The 21489-nt window shown below is 38.9% G+C and overlaps 2 protein-coding genes across 4 annotated transcripts; one reads left to right on the top strand and one right to left on the bottom strand.

Moving 5' to 3' along the window:
* The first annotated feature begins 54 nt into the window (after positions 1-54).
* Positions 55-6903, top strand: acp5b (acid phosphatase 5b, tartrate resistant). 3 transcript variants are annotated; one of them, XM_035413191.1, is made up of 7 exons: positions 55-209; positions 1643-1676; positions 1943-2133; positions 2689-2816; positions 2924-3115; positions 3903-4050; positions 4391-6903. In XM_035413191.1, exons 1-7 carry the CDS (start codon positions 105-107, stop codon positions 4628-4630), a joined length of 1038 nt encoding a protein of 345 aa, XP_035269082.1. In that variant the 5' UTR covers positions 55-104; the 3' UTR covers positions 4631-6903. The 3 variants fall into 3 exon arrangements, with proteins under 3 accessions (XP_035269082.1, XP_035269081.1, XP_035269083.1); XM_035413190.1 differs by having other exon boundaries at positions 1595-1676; XM_035413192.1 differs by having other exon boundaries at positions 77-339; positions 1595-1676.
* A 574-nt stretch (positions 6904-7477) lies between these two features.
* f3a (coagulation factor IIIa) lies at positions 7478-11168 on the bottom strand. The gene is made up of 6 exons (XM_035413193.1): positions 10972-11168; positions 10505-10616; positions 9349-9542; positions 9062-9243; positions 8713-8878; positions 7478-8374 (listed from the first exon to the last, which is right to left on the bottom strand). The coding sequence occupies exons 1-6, from the start codon at positions 11045-11047 to the stop codon at positions 8244-8246; spliced, it is 861 nt and encodes a 286-aa protein (XP_035269084.1). The 5' UTR covers positions 11048-11168; the 3' UTR covers positions 7478-8243.
* Between the last annotated feature and the right edge of the window lie 10321 nt (positions 11169-21489).

Raw genomic sequence — 21489 nt, 5'->3', positions numbered from 1 at the left:
GGTTAGAGGTTGATTTCTTTGTAAATGAGTTATGAAAGTTTCCCAGCCAACCTTGATGAAGGCATGGCAGGGTTTCCGCCAGTGTATATCGGAAAAATCCTGAAATGTCTTGTTATGGTGAAGAGTGCAGCGGCAAAATTAGGCTATATATCTATAAATACCATCTTTGGGGAAAAAACGCTACAGTTGAGGGTCAGGCACTCTTCACGGTAAGAAGAAATTTCAGGATTTTTTTCGATATTGCTTGTGTCTAAAGACAAGTGCTGCAACGGAAACGACGATCGATTTACTCAGGAGCCACATCTGTCCAAAATGTAAACAGGTCAGGCAGTTTTCACGGTGGGGAAACATTTTATGACAACGTGGTCATGTAGCTAACTTAGCTAGCTAGCCAAACTGTCAGTAACACAGATACTTCCTTTGTGCCATTTAGGGATAATGTCAAGGAGGAAAGGTAGCCTACTGTAAAAGCCAAAAAACCTTAGACAGTTTTTTAAATGTTCAAATGTGCCCAGCATTCCAAGGCTTGTTGCAAGATTCAGTAGCCAATCAGGACTTGAATACAAGTTTTTTGTAGAGTGCATATTATTTATTATAGTGATATTATTTATTTTAATTTAATTTATTTTGTTGTTGTTGAAAACACAGCATTCCAAGACTGTACATTGTTGTCAGATTCTTTGTAAGACTCTGCTATGCTGTAAATAGTTGTTGATTTTTAAAAATGTGTGTTGAATAAATAACTTATTTATAACAACATTCACATTACGTAGTCATATTTTCAAATCTCCAGTCAGCTTTTAGCAATGACTTAATGTAGGGCCCGATGGAATCTGTGTTATAGCTTTTTTAAATTCTCAATTCCGCGATTCCGTTCGTGATTCTGTTATCACAGAAACTATAGGGCCCTACCTTAATGCTGCCATCAGTCTGTCGCTGGCCCGCACCGGGCCCCCGTCAAAAAAGACACTTGGCTGCCGGCCCGCGCCAGGCCGCCGGGCCCTGTCAAAAGATACTTGCCACTGGGCCTAACAACTTTTCTGGGGGAAACCCTGGCATGGGGTATTTTAGATAACATCTTGCTTAAAACGTACAATTTACAGTCTATTCTTTCGGAGTTGACCATGCCTTGCAGGGTATCAAAAAAGTGACAGTGACCGCCTCATTGAGATTCATGTCAGCTGAGGTTCAGATATTATGCTTGCTTGTTTCTGAATATGTCCAGTTCCTGTTCCTTAGTTGCATGCAAAAATAAATCACTAATTTTGAAACCGTACCTTGTTAAAACACTTTTTTTGTAATTATAATGGGAAAAAAATGGATTTAACTTTAATCTACAATAAAGAACAATATCTTATCTCCTGTGGGGCTGTTACGCATTGTAAAGCCGTTGTTATTCAGGTTGATTCTTTGCCTGCCTATCATCTTGTTCCGCGTTATAAAGGAAGTCCTCTAAAACCCACCAAACTGCTTCCTGTATCACTTGCCAAGTAGAAGACGATGACGCCTTTTCTTTTGTCCGTTTGCTGGTGAACTTTTGCCTCATTTAAATGTTTTTGACACATTTGACGGTCTGATGTATTCCGCTCTGAAGGCTGACCCAATGAGCAAGGTAGCTTTTCTGTGCCTGGTGTGTTTTCAGACATCGTGGGCCCATCGGCAATCACAGGAACATGGTAAGGTGCAATTTCATTGTTTTTTTACTCTGTACTCTATACTTTACTTTCACTCTGTAAGAGAACCTGTTTGTGATCAGACGTGTGAATAATAAGGGTGGTTACATTTAAGATCCATTTCAGAAGTTAAGTACTTTATCTAAGATTATTTTCAGTTTGAAGAATGTGACATAATATCAAGTGAAAGTAAAAACTACAAGAGGATTTGATGTTACATCTGATGTAGTTTGACAGTAAATGTGTTGTGCTTTCGTTTTCTTCCTCAGTACCTCTGCGCTTCGCTGCGATTGGAGACTGGGGGGGTCTTCCGTTAGCCCCATATTTCACCTACCTGGAGAGTTCCAATGCTGCTGAACTGGGACGAGTGGCTCAGACCACAGGCCTAGACTTCATTCTGAGTCTGGGTGACCACTTCTATTACCATGGAGTGAAAAGTGTAGAGGACATTCGCTTCAAGGTAAATTCAGTCTTTTGACAGACATTTAAAACCTCTGCTGCCTTTGCAAAAAAGAAAAAAAACTTTTCCTTTTATATTGTGTTTAGCACTTTGCTGAAAGAGACATCAACAAGCACAGCGACACAGTTTGTTAAAAATGGCAATGCACAAAAGAACAGTTTCGTAACCTGTAAGGACAGGGTGACACAATAACAAAAGGAAAGCAAGTGAAACCCATGGTGTTATACTTTCGTCACCTCATGTCATGTGATGGTTTGTGATATAAGTGGATCTCACGCCCCCTTGTGGCTACACTGATATCTCTTGTAAACAAAAATAGTTATTTATATTCTGTCAATAATTGCAGTGAATACTATTGGATTATATCTTAAATCCCTACAACTTCAGCTGTTCTGCTGTACTTAAAAATTGATGTGTAGAGGTGTTACAGTCAGTTAGTAAAATGGTATGTGTAAAGCAATGTGGTGAAAGATGGAACTATGCTTTAAGTGCAGCACCTGCTTTCGGGACAACATCCATGCCCCTTCGTGAAGGTTGAACGTTTTCCACTCTTAGGTTACTTTTGAAAAGGTATTTTCTCACCCTTCGCTACTTGACGTCCCGTGGTACCTCCTGGCGGGAAATCACGATCACTTGAGAAACGTCTCAGCGCAGATAGTTTACTCTGAAAGATCTGAGAGATGGTGAGCCACTCCCCTCGAGAATCAGTGAGCGCCTTTCCCTCAGCAGTCATTCTTAACAGCAGAATGTGAAACTCTGACACATTTTATTAATTGGTGTTGACTCCCAGGCACTTCCCTCAGCTGTACTATGAGCTGAGCTTCAAGGTTCCACACAGCAATGCGTCAGTGACTATCCTCATGACTGACACTGTGGTGCTGTGTGGAAACACCTATGACGGGATTCAGCCTGTAGGACCAGAGGACTTAGAGGCGGCTGCCAAGCAACTGGAGTGGATTAACACAAGCCTAGCAAACACCAAGTAAGGAAATACAATGTAACACCACTTGGATATGCTATTAATATATTACTCATGGACCATGCCTTAAAATTCTTCACGAAACAAACGTAAGCCTGATAAAAGGAAAGGTAAATATTTCAAAAGGAATCAAGTCAACCAAAGAGGCCTTTCATGCAGCACGAAAAATAAAATTTGAAGACTGGTGAGCCATTTGCCCTCGCTTTGGCCCGACTTAGTCTCTGTTAAAGAATGTGAAAATCTTTGAGCATGTTTGCAGAGTCAGTGACCTACAGTACTCCCATCATTCCTACCTTTAAACATGCAGAATCCACCCTTTCCACACACACACACATACATGCTCCATGAAGCCAAGGGATAAGTCCAGACAATGCTGGAGATCTCACTCAGATAATCCACAGACTACACATCGATGTCCCGTCTATACAGGTATTACTCAGAAAGTCTTCCTCCTACAGGAATCCTCACTGATCTCAGAGAATTAGATTTCACTTGGGGATCCACCATAAATGCGTGGATCATAAGAACATACAAATGTACAGGATGATGAGATCAGACCATTTAACCCATACAGGCTCTTCATTTCCAAGATCCCCCAGTCTGCAAAACTCAGTTCACAAGATCTTACTTCAACACAGATCTCTATCAATCATTCTTAACTTAAGTAGCAAGCAGATTGTTGTGCAGTCAAATCCACCTGGACCAGGGTCTTTCTATGCAATGGCAGCACAGAGTACGAGCTGAGTTCTGTTCATTCTTGTGACGTGCTATGACCTTGGTTTCCACTCAGGTCTGAGTTTGTTGTGGTCGCTGGGCACTACCCCGTGTGGTCAGTGGGCCACCACGGCCCCACGCAGTGCCTGGTGAAGAAGCTGAGGCCCCTGCTGAAGAAACATAACGTCACAGCGTACCTGTGCGGCCATGACCACAGCCTACAGGTATCCCTTCGGTCCTCGGAGCTCGTCAGACACGGTTCACCACGACACACCCTACCACTCACTCACGCAGAGAAAAAGTCACGGCCGTCTCGCACTCAGTTCACCACAACGTGCGAGATGCCTCACCCTCACATGCGCGTACTACACACAAAATACACACCATGCTCAATGTCTGTCTATCTCTCTCACGCACATGCACGCTCACAAAATCCATTAGCGTTTTATACTTGCGTGCACACGCATACACATATACACACTCATACACGGGTGTTTGAGGCAAGACTCATTCTGTCCATTGTCGTGTTGCGTACTAACTGCATTTCCGGTAATCTTTCGTTAGTTCATCCAGGAGGATGATGGGAGCGCGTATATCGTCAGCGGAAGTGGGAATTTCGAGGACACATCCACAGACCACTGGAAGAGTTTCCCTGCCTCCTGGCTACAGTTCTCCAGCGCTGTCAACGACACACGAGGTGGCTTCGCTTACTTTGAGGTCACTTCAGAAACTATGTCCATCAGTTACCTCCAAGCAGATGGTAAATGTGTATATCAAACTACTTTGCAGAAGCGCAGAGTTTGACAGAGGCCAAGGAGAATTCAACTCTGGTCAATATTATAACACGCTTTCACAGGTCTTTAATCTTTTTTCATGCTGAGGATAATATGGCTAAATGCATATACATAATTATAACACGAGGGGACCAATATGTTTTAAATGTAGGTACTGTGGTGACTAGTTGAACTTCTTTGAGAATGTACTTCTTTATTACTGGCAACACACACCAGCTTTCAGCCTTACTCAGTTTATGCCCCAAACCTAACAGAAAAAAACAGTCAATAGCACAATGAGAACATTCAAAAATCAGTGATCCGAATTTACATTTTATGCATTTTGAGATTTACGACTAATTTACATCTGATTTACATGTAACATAATTCAACCACTTAATCAGAGACTCCAGACAGAAATACTGTAGTTGAAATGCAAAGACTCTACCTACTCTCCATAACCTACTCTCAGTTATTTCTATTTTAAGGATACATTTATGATATATCACAATTATCAACATGAGAAAATATTCTTTTTAAAATAGTATACTTATATCTGCACTAGAAAAAATTGTGTGGCTTCACAGCTAACATTCAATTTTAAAAAATTTAATCAAGGAAGGAATTCTAGTGAATAGTGTAAAAAATGCTGAAGCTTTCCCATACCTTGATATGTGCCTTAAAGATGACAGAATTTGCTGCTACAAACTATCCTCATTTTGACCTTCAAACCAGTTGAAGTGCGTCCTGCCTTACAATGCATTAATATTACATGTTATTCAGTGACACAATTTTTGATGTTTTGCCTTTGTACTCAGCACATTGGATTTGAAATGAAACAATGAATAAGAAAATGTTAAAGTTAAGACTGCTAGCTTTAATTTTCAGGCAACTGCATCCATATTGGGTGAATCATGTAAGAATTGCTGCCCTTCTTATACATAGTCCTTTCATTTTTGGGGACCGAAAGTAATTGCACAGTTGGCTGCTCTGCTGTTTCTTGGCCAGCTGTGTGCTATTGCAACATGCACAAGAAAGCTAACAAAACCTCTAGAGTTGATTCTAGGTGTGGCATTTGCATTTAGAGTATGTTGCTGTTGTCTCTGAACATGAGGACCAAAAGAAGTGTCAATGCCAGTAAAGTAGACCATCATTGGGTGGAAAAACCAGAATAAATTGATCAGAGACATAGCCAACACATTGGATGTGTACATTGTTACAAAGCAAGAACGCATTGCTGTGCTCAGCAGTAGCAAGCAACCTAGTAGACCACAGAAGTCCACTGTAGTGGATTACAAAAGAATACTTTTGAGTTGTGAAGGAAAAACTCCTTTTCAACTGTCAAACAGATCTGGAACACTCTCCATGATGTAGACATAGATGCGTCAAAGACTGAAATAAAGATAAGGTTACACCAGTATAACCCCAGGGGGTTCAAATGCAAAAAAAACTGGTTAGCCTCAAGAACAGAACAGCCAGGTTAGTTTGCTAAAAAGTACATTAAAGGAACTGTAGAGTTCTGGTACAAACAGTTGTGGACAGATGAGCTGAGTGTTAACCTGTACTAAAGTGATGGAAAGAAAAATGTGTGGAGAAAAGGAAATGCTCATGATCCAAAGCATACCATCTCATCTTTGAAAGAACACTCAACCTGAATCCTATTGAACATTCATTTCACTTGCTGAAAAGACTGATGACAAAAAAGCCCCCAAAACAAACAGGAATTGAAACTGGCAACAGTACAGCCTTGGCAGAGCATCACCAGGGAAGATACCCAACTTCCGGTGATGTATATGGGTCACAGACTTAAGGCAATTATTGAATGCAAAGAATTTGCAACCAAGTACAAAACCTTCAACCTCATCCAAGCCATTAAAAACTGTGTCTACTAAAGGTTAAGTCCAAAACCACCTTTGGTCAAAACAAGGTACATGTAAGCTTATATTTTGCACAGACATTTTGTTGGATTTCAACCCACGTGTCGTTTAAGAATTTGGGCAATTCAACCCTTTGCACTACACACGTGGTTATGAAAATGTTTATTTGTAAATATACAAATTAGATAGCCATCCGGGTAATACTGGTAGACACAGCCTTTTTGGCTTTTCATTATTTTTGTAAATACAATTCATTGCGTTTTTAAGGGCTTCCCATGCAATACCTCTATCTTGTCTGTTTGCAGTAAGAGAGGCATTAAATATAACCACTATGGCACCTTGTATTTAATGCCAAGGAAAAAATGTAAGCATGCATATGTTAAAACCATCTTCAATATCAAAATATAACCAACATTATGAGAAACTATGTCTGTGTTGTCATTCAATCTAGCCACTATTGCAGTTTGTCTTTTACTATTTAAAAGTGTTTTTGTTTCCATACATTCGATTGTGAAAGACAAGATGCTTATCATGAGCACAGCTTATTCAAATCTCTGATTAAAATTGGTATTGATAACATTACAGGCATTTGATTTGATAAAAGTTCAATTAATCAGTTTTCTATTTGATAGTCTGAAGAAACATTCAGCTTGGAAATACTGTACATTGCCTGTAGATGGCATTGGTTTAATATATTTTTTTTAAATCTCAAAGGCAAGTACAACAGGACAGGATGGCTTATGTTTACAAGTAATATACTACATATGTTATGCTCTAAAAAGAAACCAAAAGAGCCATTTAATGAATTTACTCAAAACATAGAGACTTTGCTCACATTGGTAACCTACAGTCCACAAATGTTGATTTGAAATACAGGCATACAGTAATGAAATATGACATTACTGCAGTTCAGCTTAAAAAGAGAAAAAAGTATTTGGATCTGTCTTCACATCTGTATGAATATCCATATATTAATATAAAATGAGGAAGAAATAAAAGAGTAATATGTAAACTAAAATTTATTTGTTAAAAAAGTACCATACACCACACTGTACACACTCCAGTGCAACAAATGACAATCATCCAATGTACGTGTGGGACATCAGAAATAGTCAATTTAATATACTCCCAGTCGAGCAGTTAATTTGAGTCCACATTATTACATTAATATCACCATGTACACTTTCATTATTGCATGTTATATTAATAAGTATTATAGCCAGCTGTTTATAACAAAATAAAATCTGATCCCATAAACCTTTAAACCATAAATACATACTAAAGGATATAACATAATATACAAACAGTTCCTTGTTAAACATGAAAAAATAAATTATAGTAACTCAATAAAACATTTATAAAAACAGTATCAATTTACCTTATAATTCTATTTCAAAGACTCCTTTAGCAAAAATCATTTAGTGTTTCCCAATGATTGACTTACAGCTAAAGCCTTCTCAACAAAGTAAATAAATAAGCACAAAAGTAGCGTTTGTAAAAATGAAAATCACAGCAGTTCGCTTAGCTTCCCATATAAGTACCAATCACCATTAATTCCATGATAAATACTATTTCACCAATAATGCAGGAATTGCAAAGTATATGTGTAACATATCGAGTGCATAGTGTTTCACAGAAACTGCAAAGAATTCCAGTGTTTGACAAAGGAACGTCATATAAAAATGCTTCCTCCTCCCTTTGAAAGGGCTAGTCAGGTTCAGTCGTACCATATTCTCCTTTCTGGTCCTTACGTCTCCCACGAGCAGTTCAAAGGCCGTCGTCTTTTCCGTGATTCCTGCTGCTGCTCCTCCGCTTGCAGAACACCGCGATCCCGACAATGGCGGCGATTATGACGATGACGAGGAAGATGAGGCCCACAATAACACCGATGCTGTACTCTGAAGCGAAACACAGAGGAAGGAGCGGGTGATTCATTGATGGCACAGAAATGTTGCCAAGCCAGCCTGAGCACTTATCAGGCATTGGTGACGCGTGCCAGTTGTGCTGGCGCATCGGGAATTGGGCAGCCTTGTACGACTACCAGAGTCTACACATGGACCACAGTAATTCATAAATCTGCCAGTATCTAACTGCATTATATCCCACTCCCCTTGAATTCATTAGAACTGGGAGGGAGAGTAAAGTAAAGTGCTTCCCCAATTGCCCCTCGATCCATCTTTCGCGGTGAGGTCACGTAATGGAAGCGAGGCTACCCTTTGGTGTCACTCTGCCGTACCTATATAAATGGGCCTGTCCTCGGCCGGCGAGCACTGCGTTGAGCTCTGCTCCCCCAGCTGTTTCGCTTGGACACGGGAGGGGATGTACGTCTGTACATTGAAGCAGTAGCTCTCGCCTTTGTCCACTTCCAGCTCAATCTGATTGCTGTCTGTATCCTTTGTTCTCTGCGGACAATAGATCATTGTGGCCATAGGAATTTATGCAGGAATTTACGGATATAAATTTATTTATTTATATCCTTCACATGTGAAAATCAGTGCAAATGCGCCCTACACAGTACAAGTAATGAAAAAGACATAAATGTGTTATGTTAAGTTGACCGCTGTGTTTCCTCCACGGTAACTCACCTTCCCAGAGCTTTGAGCTTTCGAATACGAGACTCTGTACTTGAGATCGTTCATAAAGATGTCCCGCATGTTCAAAAATCTACCATCCTTATAAATGGCAGAAATGGGATCCTTTATGTGAAGGGTAATTTTGCATTTATCCTTGCTCACTTCTATACTGAAAGTAGGCTTTCCGATTTCAGCTGAAAAATATGAAAGAATGATACACCGTGAAACATGTTGACGATGCACTGCGTGTTTCTGATGGTATTGCATAGAAGGTGAATGCAGTCATCAGGGATACCCACTGTCTTTGTATGGGCAGAAGTGTTCGGACTTGGCGTAGGGGAACTCCACCAGGTCCGAGGTCTTCCCTGGCAAGGGCTCCGACTGAACGACTGCAGAATATGTCTTCTTAAGTTCTGTCAACATGCTGGTCAAATCACACTCCGTGTTCATGGTTTTAATACAGTGTGGATTCCTCTTTCGATTTTCACCCACGCTGCAAGAAAAAAAATGATCCAACCATAATTATATTTAATACACACATTCCACATATACATTTCTTAATTTTTCCATCTACACTTCCTAGTGTTCTTATTTTTTACATTTCTTTTACTTGTCTGTAAAGCACTTTTTTGTAGTCTATTACTTGAAGGGTGCTATATAAAATGTATTATTATTATTATTATTATTATTATTATTATTATTATTATTACTAAATGTGTTTACATAGCTTTACAATTTTAACAGAGAATCAATTCATTGGCCCATTAATATACATGGACATGGAATTGAGTGATAGCTGATAAATGTGCAAATGTATTTTTATGGACTATCACTACCTGGTATTCCAAGCACTGAAATTTCATCATTGACATTTAAACAATAAAATATTCAAAACAAATCTGTTTTTAGAATATAATTTAATTCACCACAATTAACATGATTCGGCATACAATGTTTTGCTTGTGCATTGTTTCTTTGCTAGTTCATTAGTGTATACATTTGCACAATTAAACCATGTGAATGGTCCTGCATTCAAATCAGAGTATTTATTAATGAAATCCTATCTCATACCCCAGTAGTCAATACAATAATGCAAATGAAATACATTTAGAAGCATTTTAAAAGATCGATACTAACCTCATATTACATCACTAGATCATTCAGTTTATACAGAGAGTATTATAGCAAGTGATAGCCTAGGAAATTCCTCGGGCAATGTACCATGCAAATGAATTAGAACAAAACCAGTTCTCAATCTTTTGCTACTTGCTCTCGACGTTATAGTATCAAGGCTTTTGCACAGAACACACGAAAAAGGAAAAAAATTGTAGGTATGACAACACATCGTATAAATGAAATAGCAAGACAATAACTACGGCGTCGATAACATAAAACGAACACTCAGTGCTAGAAGAGAACTCAAACAATAATGTATCGTTCGTTTTCAATACTCACACAGAGAATTCAACAGTGTAAGAGTAGTTTGTTGGTTTCGGACCCCACATAAGCAGCGTCTTAAAATCAAATGAATGCCACTTAACGTCTTGTGCTTCGGGAAACGTGGTACCTTCAGAGATTAGGACATACCGACGAAAATACATAGATTAGAACAAAACCTGAAGATAGTTACTTTTGCTGCATTCATATTTAAAGTGGGAGTAAAGTCTTAATTTTTAGTTAATGCTGAATAGATATTGATGAACTTAGTCTAAACAAACATGATACAACAGAAAATCCATTTCACTCGTTTAACTACAGAAGTAAACCGTATTTCGAAACTAAGTGATCCAAAGTCCATGTTGTTAAAGGACCAAGTGACAGATAGGCTATCAAGCATTCCTTTTACCAAAATGGAACGTGTGAAAGACAATACCCATCAGCACGTTTAAGACAATACGAATTAACATATGTAGGCTACTAACCTGAAATTTTTCCAATAAGAATGAAAAGTGAGCAAAATAGAGAAGCATAAATCCTCGTGTCCAGCATATTTGTCATATTCCAAACTATAGTCCAAAACACAGCGAATTTAAGATGTTTGACCAACTGTAGTGGATACAGTCGATTATGCCGGTCTACCTCCCACCCAGTTGCAGCAGAGCTAAATGCACCGAAGCCCTGCGCACCAAGGTCAATCAAAACGGCAATTATGTTATTGGCTGAGCAAGCTGCCAACCAATATAAGGCATGTACACGGACCAAATATGGTTTTCCGACCCCACCTGGAGGAAAGCAATGACGCCGTATCGTTCTTTTAAGTAAAGCCGGGCACCCACCGCACGCGTATCGACCGCGAGCGCACTTCGCGCGTATTACGCGCGTAACTGAAGCGTAGTTGAAGTACTGTTATTACAACGGCAGCGGGCGACGTCGTCTCCACCAGATGCGAACGCGTCGCGTACCGGCTGCGAAGCTCGCGCGACACAAGCGAACTGAAGCGTAGTTTTTCGCTTCTGTTCTATTTTTTCGGCTTGTCGCGCGTCACGATGACCTGTTTATACACAGAAATATGCTCTAAAATGCTAGGTATACATGCTCTGATTTATATTTCATCCTTATATTACTGGGGGTGTGTCCCTAGTTACCTCCCAGATATTTTATAAGCAGCTAAAAAAATACAAGCCTTTTCGTTTTGTAAAAATAAATAAATAAATAAATAATTGGAACCTGGGGAAAAGGCAAACTTAGTTTCGCTGTCTTATTTTGCGGAGGGGGTGGGGTAAATTTGAAAATACACCACAGAAAGACGTAGCCTATTGAATGACGTAGAAGTGAATGCACCGAGCAGCGGTTAGTTAGCTCGAGTGTTGGAAGGTAGTTTTTAACCAACCATTGCTCAGCCTATTTGACTTCTCCGATGTCTTCGTTCGCCGTGCTTTCAAAAAGGGCTTGTTAATAAAAATCTGATAATCCACAGAGCTTTAAAAAAATCAGATTATTTAGTGGTCTTGCCGATGAAAATGCACCTATTTTATAAATGAAGTTGTAAGCAAGCCTTTATTGCACTTGTACTTCAAAGCTTCCGGTGTTCATGGCGTTCATATCCCTTCAAGATTAAACTGTTACTGTCTTTTTCATGATTAGCTGATTTTACTAAATCTGATCCTATAAATGTTTTGACGTGAATGACAAGACAACACGGGAATTCCCAATGGTTGATTACGGATTATTTATTATTATTATGATCATTACATATTCTTCATGAAATTGGCACGCTTGTTAACCAAGCAAATAAATTAATACAGTTTGAGATTGATTGTTATGCAGGCTACGTTGCGATTTAAGTTTATGGTAATTCTTGAAAGCGTTTACTTTCTCACGTATTTACGAGTTAACGAAATATTACCAAATTAACAAACTGAAAAAGGTCTCTCACCAAAGTATTCACTTAGCCCATAATCAACAGTCGTGAACAAACGTGAAATACACGATGTAATCCCACTGCAGACTGCGAGAGCTACTATGAATATAGAACTTTAAGCAAGCCTTTGCGCGACACAAACGGAACCAGTGGAGACACGCTACGCGCCGCGCCGTGCTGCTTCGTCGTGCTGCTCCGCGCCGCTTACGCTACGCGTGCGGTGGGTGCCCGGCGTAATAGCCTGGTTCTGGTTTTACAGAATGTCGGTGAAAGGTCAAGCGTCTAGTTTCATTATTGAAGACGTTTTATTAAACCTGTTTTGATTTGCAACTTAAGCTTGCTTTGTGTTCTTAATTGAAAGAAATTATAATGTCAGGTAGGCTACTGGACATGAGTGGTGGCCTTTGCCTCCTCTTATTGAGCACCTGCTTGAAAAAGGTTCTTTGGTTGTTTTTAAACACTAAACATTATCAGTATGGGTGCAAAATAATGAAGGATTATGGTTGCATAAAACCAAAATCTATCTAACATTCCTTCCTATGTGTGATTCTATGCAACAAATCCTTTCTTTCACATATATTTTGATTATGCAATAAAATCAAATTATGAAACTCCTCAATCTTGTTTCCCAACTGTTACCATATACTTTCACTGGCAGTCAGTTTAGATTTTACCAAATAATGGGCCAGTCCTGTTTGTGGAAGGGGGTAACGTACAGATAGGTCCCCAGGGTTGGACAACAAAGTCCAACCTATAACAATACAAAACTATCCCCCTCCCACCCCCATCCCTTGCACAAAAGGTCGGTAAACACAATAGACACATCTGTGCGATGGCTTAATAAGAGTCAGCGGGTCCAAGCCCAAAGACGCCAAAAAATACTGAATTAGGCGCAATAAGCTTGAATGAGTTTACTAATACTGATACAACAAGTTCTGAGTATGTTAAAACAGTGAAAAATGAAGATTTAGGTGAATATGTAATGTACCATATGTAATTCCATTAAAACCATGTACTGTGTTAAAATAATTGAGTTTTAAAGTGACTAGTCTGATTTATATATGTAAATAACTTGCCAAATAATTATTATAAAGGTATACACATTTTAAAAGAAATAGCACAAAGTAGCATGTGATTGAACACATCAAACATTCAGACACTCCTCTCAATCTAATTCTGTGTGTAATTTTACAAACATTTTACAAACTTATGGACCTTTTCCATGAGTCGCACATGACTAAATTTCTGGTAATAAAAACTCACAGACTCTATAAAGATAAAACATTAAAAAATTGTCTATTATTGCATTTAAGACTTTCAACAGCCCTTTTTGTCACATGATATATGCCTCAGACTTGGATAAAATGATATGCAATTGTAGGAGTTAAGGTAATTATGTCATGTAATTATGAAATAAGACTGCCATGTAACTAGCCAGTCAGACAGGAAATATCTACTATCTCCAGCAACGTGTATGTGTGTGTAGTTTTAGTCTATTACCTATCAAGCATTTGATTTTAGGGAGACATTTTATTGTAACATCACAAATTTTGTATTTAAATTGAATTATATGTACTTTACCATCACGAAACATTATTGCAGATATAATTTATTAAATTGCTATATTTGTTATTAGTTACTGTATCTTTACCAATAGTAAAATATTGCACATAAATCATAAATCACCTATCATTCTTAATAATGAATTTATTTATTGCCCTTTAAAACTCTTTGTAAATTGCTGCTTTCTATTCTTCAAGATTTTATTACTTAACTTCTAGATGTGAAATTATTAGAAGGTCACTAAATGTGTTTAAAAATAATGAATATCAATGTGAATAACATAACTGACCATAGATTGTGGATTATTGTTATTGTTATTAAGAGCTATGGAGGCTTTAAATGTAGATGTGCGTATTGCCATGTTAAAGTCTGCCCTATGCACATCTCTAAGTATGAATATATATGTGAGACAAGCCACCTAGGGCATCCTTCAAGTGAGAGAGCATCCATAATTAAAATACTGTAGTTATTATAAACAGTATCCATATTGATTGTTTTGACAGTTAAAAAGATGTTTACTGTTTGCATTTCTGAAGGAATGTATAATGTTACAAGCATTCCCTACCATTGTGTATGCCTATAAAATTAACACACTTCTCTTTTTACTTTGATGATAAATTATGGGTTTCAGGAGCTTAGTTCAGAATGATCTCAGATTTCCCAGAAATCTCTGAAACCTTTTTAAATATAGAATGGTCTTTATCATTAAATGATGTTCCTTGCTCTTGTGACCTGGTCAATTGAGTTGTACCTGCACCCACATTGTCAGGTTAATTTCTTCACACTCTAGCCAGATAAGCAGAAAAAATATCACTGTCTGCGTAAAAAGACAGAACCTGATTTACTTTGCTACAGACCTATGCTACAGAGTGTGCAGTCTTCATGAAGGCATAGCTGGAGTGAACATAATTATTTATTATTGGCAAGAATAAAATGCGAGGTACTTAATTGCAGTGCACATTTAGAGAGGCTATATGTTTTATATTTGTTTGGCTTTACTTAATTTTAGGCAGGCTATTTTTTAATGGAGTTGTCTGTCGGGCACCACCATCATACATATTGAATTTTGTGGGCTGGGAATGTAGCACAATGGCTAATGATATGGGCTTGCAATTCCAAGGCTGCAGATTTGATTTTCAGGTGGGGCACTGCCTTTATACCCTTGAGCAAGGCATTTAATCTCAAATGCTTCTGCATGTGTCCAGCTGTATTAATGAATTGTATGTGAAAGATTATGTAAGCTGTGTAAGTCGATCTGGATGAGAGCGTCTTCTAAATCTCTAAACTGTGAGCATGCTTTCTGTGTAATTAGAGCCACATAGTTTTCTGAAAAACAACACATAGCCATCATGCTTGGTATGAAAATGGAGCTGAGAAATGGTGCTGTGTCTTATCGCCAAAATACACAATAGGGGTCCGCATAAAAATGAGATAGGGAACAAGAATTATTATGAAGCAGTATTCCCTTCCATTAAACTAATAAAGGAGACACTAAAAGACTAAACAATGAAATAAGTGTATTTTTGGTAAAGGAAAGAAAATATACATGCCAAAGCTATGATTGATAGAGTATCATAAGTTTGAAAACAGGACCTAAATGCAAAGTTGTGACATATCAAAAGGTGCTTGTTGTAAGATTTTGTCTTCGTAATAAAATATGAAAATGACAAACATGCACTACTCCTGCTGATGCCTCATTGCAATGTGCTCTTTAGAAACTGGGATAGTGATGCGTGTATTGTGTTAAATGCATGGGACATGCATACACACAGACACACAACAAATCATTTTATTTGGTCTGGATTAGCCAGGCAAACAAATAGTTCGTGATTAATCCGTCTCAGTGAGTAGTCACAATGGCTATGGGTGTGTGTCTCTGTGTGATATTGATGTGGGGCAGATAGCGTTGAGTCAGGTGTGGGTGGGAGATTTCATTGTAACACGGCTGCTGGTGTCATGAACATTCTGATAGCTTCGTGGACTTTGTTCTGTTAAACATTTATTTGAAGTACCTCAAAATAGGAAGAATTATTACATGAAACAAGAACCAAATGAATTCTTGTAATGGTTGCAATGCAACAGGTTTGCAAATAAACATTTAGCTAATGATAATGATAAAATAATCAATGCTATAGATACAGGACATGGACATTACCATTCACCTAAGCATGTGGGCAACAGCACAAGAACAATTTTAAACGGGCTAGCCCCAAGTTGGTGACTAATTAATTGGAATTTTATGTATTGAATGTGGCACAATAATTCTTTTTCTGATATTGTTACTTTACCAAGTTGGTAACTTTTATAAGGACAACATGTTCTTGTATGAATATCAGACTATATGTCTTATGCTATTAATTTCAATTAATATTAGTCTGCTGGCCTTGTTTTGATTATTTTACTTTTTATATATATTTTTCAGATCCTAGGAAATACAGTTTCCGGTTTTGCTGTTGAGGAAGCCTTGGGAATAACAGGGTTGGTCTTATTTTTTTCTAAGATGCATCCCGTTTTGCTTCAGTGTTGCTGAAGGAATCCCGAACAGTTCCATTGTGTTATGTAGGCAGTGGCCCTGCTGCACACGTGTTATTGTGCCTGTTATTGCAAAGAGCATGTATCTTCATCACATCTGGGGTCAAAATGTCTCAGTGTACATACAGTTATGTCGCACGCTGTACAGGTTCTAATTTAGAGAGATGTGTCGAGACTGGTAACCTTCGGGGCAGGCGGAAACTTGTAAAGAGAGAAAGAGGAATGCGGCTAATGCTGCTGCCACTGCTGGGCCCCAGACAATGTCAGGATAAAAATCTCAAAGCTTCAGATAACGTTAAGCCACAGAGGTCCTTGCATCACTCAACTGTGATCCATATCACTCTCTCTGTGTAGAACATCAGAAAGAAAAGCCAGTTTCCATAAAAAACTTTTTTTTTTTTGTATTTATATGCATGTGCGGCGTACTTTAATGGGAATTTGGTCATCTGCTCTGTTCGTCAGTGTTTTTCCCCCCGACTGTAGAGCTTCTCACAAAGTATTTTATTTAGAAACATTATTAAGGGAATGCACCCATTAATGACGTTATGGGAAACACACAAGTACTGTAACAGGCAGTCAGCCTAGTCATCACAATTACTCTGTAATATGCGCTCTGCTGTAAACATGTAGCTGGCTGCCCCAACACAGCGTTATCTGATTTTGTAAAATCAAATGCCTGGCTGTTCTGAGAAACTTTTGTTTGCATTTGGTCGAGCTGAGTGCAGTCACCGATAATGTGTAAGCAGTGGATTTGCATACCATGTCTGCATCATGTGAAAGTCTGCATGTACAGGTAGGCTTACTTTAGGAAAGTTGCCAATCTACAGAGAAATCTGGCGAGCTGTAGGATAACTGGCAATGGTTACAGATTACTTAATGTGGGTGCAGTACCTGTTCCACAACAATGAAAAAACAAAAGATCTTTTGGAACATCATGGTTGGGATTTACAGTCTGGTTCCTCCATTAGCTCAGTGTGAAAGAAATGTGCCATAACTGGCTGATCGCTTGGCATGAGTATAGATATTCTATGCCTACTGGTTGTTTAAACAAGAGTCAGCATTAGGAATTTATGATTGAAACAGGGCCCTTCTGCAAATGGATAGCTCATCCGTTGATCAGAAAGCCTGTGCAGGAGTTTGCAAAAGCAGTTGGGCACGATAACCCAATTTACACCTGTTGATTGCAAGAATGGAGCTTTTGATTCTGTCCAGAGATTTGGCAGCAAACATCTATAAACCCACTAGTTTCGCTTATGTGGCGCCACATATTTTATGTGGCTGCTATTCTGTTCAACTAATTTATTAGCATTCTAGTAGTCAGATGTTTTATGTAGTAAACTGGCTAGGGAACTGAGCTTGTAACGTAAAGCTGCTGATTCTATTCCGAGACAGAACGCTGCCATTGTGCCTTTGAGCAGAGTACCTAAGCTGAATTACCTCAGCATATATCCAGCTACATAAATGAATGCTATATATAAAAACATATATACCTTCCTCTGGAAATAATTGTGAATAACTACAAGAATCTGATAGGTATGCTGCATTGATGGTCAGATTTGTGATGGGAGAATGCAAGACCAAACATAATGCCATACAATGAATAAAAGTCCTTGGCAGCAGTAAGCAAACAGCACAAAATTATGGGCAATGCAGTGTTCACACTTGCCGCCACACAAAGGGTGGCATCATTTTGTCGATCCGCCTGAATGTAAAATGGCTTGTTTACCTTCAGTGTGACTGCTTGCAGAGTTGACAGTCCATGTTCAAGCCCAAAGAAAAGGTAAGCATTCAGCCATCAATATTCAACAGTCAGCATTTGATAACAAACACCGGGAATTTACCACGTAAACAGCCTTTCCAAAGATGATTCGTAAATGTTTTGCAAAACAAATAATTCCTTTGGATTTAATTTGTTTAGACACGTTATTAAACATAGCCTGCTGCCAGGTATATTGTAATATAAATGGTAAGTTAGAAGAGTAGCAGGAGAGTAGCATTGCATTCATTATTTACTTAGCAGACATATTAGTTACACAGTACCTGAAGGTTGACACATAGATTTTTTTTCCCAAACAGTTGGATGTGCACCAAAGCAGTTTATATGAGCTCTTTTCTCAGGGGAAAACAGCAGAGCTTCCCAGGGACTTTAATCTGCAGCCTTACAAGCCCAGAAGCTGGAACCACTTGTCCTCACTGCTCCCTGCGCTGAAAGGAAATAAAACATACTACACCACCGCAGTGACCTGTACTCCGTGTGGAGGCTGCAGAGAGAATTCAGTCCCCAGGGGCCCCCACGTGCAGCTGCGAGGCAAAGAAAGGACGGCAGGGAATCTGTGACCGAGAGTTACCACAGGAAGACACACTCGAGCACGCCCGGAAATCAGCCAGGAACTAGGAGGTGCCTCTTATTTTTGGACAAAAATACTGCTGCCATCAATTAATGGCGTGAGCCATTAAAAAAGACATCCACTCCAGAGGAAGTCTGTCGTGTCCAGATGACGCGCATATTTTCCCAAGCTTAATGAGTCTATTAAGGCAGAAATTTCATGTGTTTTTCCCAAATGATTTTCCAGTCTGTGCTTGACCTTCAGTTGGTCAGCAAGCTGTAGCCAATATGGTAAAGCATGCTGTTATGGTTTGATGTATGCATTCCTGTGCCAACACTGAACAGTGCTGCCTTTGATTTATAACCCTCAGCTCCTATATACTCAGCTCCTGTAATGCCTGGCAGGGTTTAACTCTCAGCTGATTTCAGAAAAAATCCCATTCCATTTCACTGTAGCAGTATTTTTGGCATTTAAAAAAAAACAGTAATTCCACACAAACCTCAAATCACTAATAAATCACACTGTCTGTCTACCAAAATGACTGCTTTGCCTCTGCAGGGAAAACATTGTCCTTCCTGAGAAAAAAATGGCATTGGATATCTTACAGGAATTCTTGATATGAGACTACAATTAACCGTGTTTGCATCAGGGTGTATCTTTTTTACCTCCATATCTCTATATTCCAGTGTATGTAATAGATAAAAATCACAGTCACTTTGATTGCATTACTCACACTGTGACCTTGCCGGTCTAGACCTGCAGGAATGGTTGCCCGAGCAACGCTCACTCCAATTCAGTTAACTGCATTCGCTGTATCAGGTCAAGGAGGCTTCACTTTAGTGGTGCTCACACAAGTTTGTCATGCAAGTCCAAGTTTTGATTGCCTTTGGAGTCTGTTATTGGCATTTGTCAACATGAGGACCAGAGTTTTAATGACAAAATAATAATAAAGTTTATTTCTATAGCACTTATCTAAAGCAAAGTTATAATTGCTTCACAAAAACAGGTAGTGAAATAGGAAAGCAGAAAAATCAGCAAAAATAAAAATGATAATACAAGACTTGTTGCTTATAAAATATAAGATGCAATGTGAAACAGAACAATGCAACAATAGGGGAAAAAACACAGTTAAGACAAAGTATAAAATTTACTGAAAGCCTTTTCATAAACAAATGTTTTAAGAAGTGATTTAAAAAAGATACTGATTTAGCAAACCTGAGGTCCTCAGGCAGGTTGTTCCAGAGCTGAGGGACCCTGACTGCAAAGGCACAGCCACCCTTAGTTCTCAACCTATTCTTTGGAACAGTTTCATGCCTGAAGCCCTGGAGCTGCACAGGTTTATAGGCAGAGATTAACTGTAAAAAGCATTCCAGAGCAGGGCATGAAGTGCTTTTAAAGTAATCAGTAAAATCTTAGAATTGATCTTAAAACAGATAGGCAGGCAGTGTTGGGCAGCTAAAATAGGGGTAATATGTTCCATTTTGGTTTTAGTTATAAGCAGAAAAGTTCTTTACAGTCTGGAGCCTATTGAGAGTTTTTTTGACTAAGGCATGTTAAATGTCTGTAGTTACAATAGTAGTCAAGGCATAAGGAAATAAAAGCATGAATCATGACCTCGGTCTCTTTAAAACTCAAAATAGATCTTATTCTTGAAATATCCCTAAGGTGATATATAAACCAGGATCAATGTGACACCTAGGTTCTTTGTAACAGAGTTGACATTAGGAAAGGAACCAAGCGATGATTGGATTTGTAAATGGTATGTAAGTGGTCAGGGCCAACTATGAGAACGTCATTTTTGTCTGAATTTAGTAGAATAAAATTATTTGACATCTAGTGCTTAAGACTCCCTCTTGCTTAATGCATGCTGGGATAGGCTCCAGCACCCCCCGTGACCCTGCTCAGAATAAGCGGGTATAGATAATGGATGGATGGATGGATCTAGTGCTTAATGTCTGCTGGACAGTTAACTAAACAGGACAGGTTTGAAAGGTTGGGCTTCACCAAATGATATAATTGAGTATCATCTGCATAACACTGAAATGTCATGTCTCTGAATAATATGGCCAAGGGGAAGCATATATAAAGAAAACAAGATCAGTCCCAGGATTAACATCTGAGGCACTCCACAAGTTACAAAGGAGGAAGGAGAGGCATGATCAGTAAGATGGCAAGAGCAAAGTGTGGAGGCCAAAAGGAACTGCCCAATATCCAAAGCCCCCCTCTCATCATTGAAACATTGGTGATGGGGGTGTTATGGTTTCGGCAGGTATGGCTGCCACAGGTAATGGCTCACTTATCTTCAGTGATGATGTAACTGCTGATAGCAGCAGCAAAATTAATTCTGAAGTGCACAGAAACGTCTGCTCAAGTTCAACAAAATCCCTCCAGACTCATTGGACGGCACTTCAGCCGACAGTTAGACAATGATCCCTAACATACCACTAAAGCAACAAAGCCCAAAACTCAAAAATTCACGACTGGCCAAGTCATTCACTCGGTCTGAATCCAACTGAACATTCATTTTGTATGCTGAAGAGAAAACCTAAGACAACTTACAGCCGAAACAAGCAGGAGCTGAAGATGGCTGCAGTACTGTCAGGCCTAGGAGAGCATCAGCAGAGAAGATACTCAGTATGTGCTGATGTGTAGGTTGA

This window comes from Anguilla anguilla, chromosome 4, assembly GCF_013347855.1.
Source record: "Anguilla anguilla isolate fAngAng1 chromosome 4, fAngAng1.pri, whole genome shotgun sequence".
Lineage (NCBI taxonomy): Eukaryota > Metazoa > Chordata > Actinopteri > Anguilliformes > Anguillidae > Anguilla > Anguilla anguilla.
The sequence above is the reverse complement of the archived record's forward strand: the minus strand, read 5'-3'. Positions and strand labels throughout refer to the sequence as shown.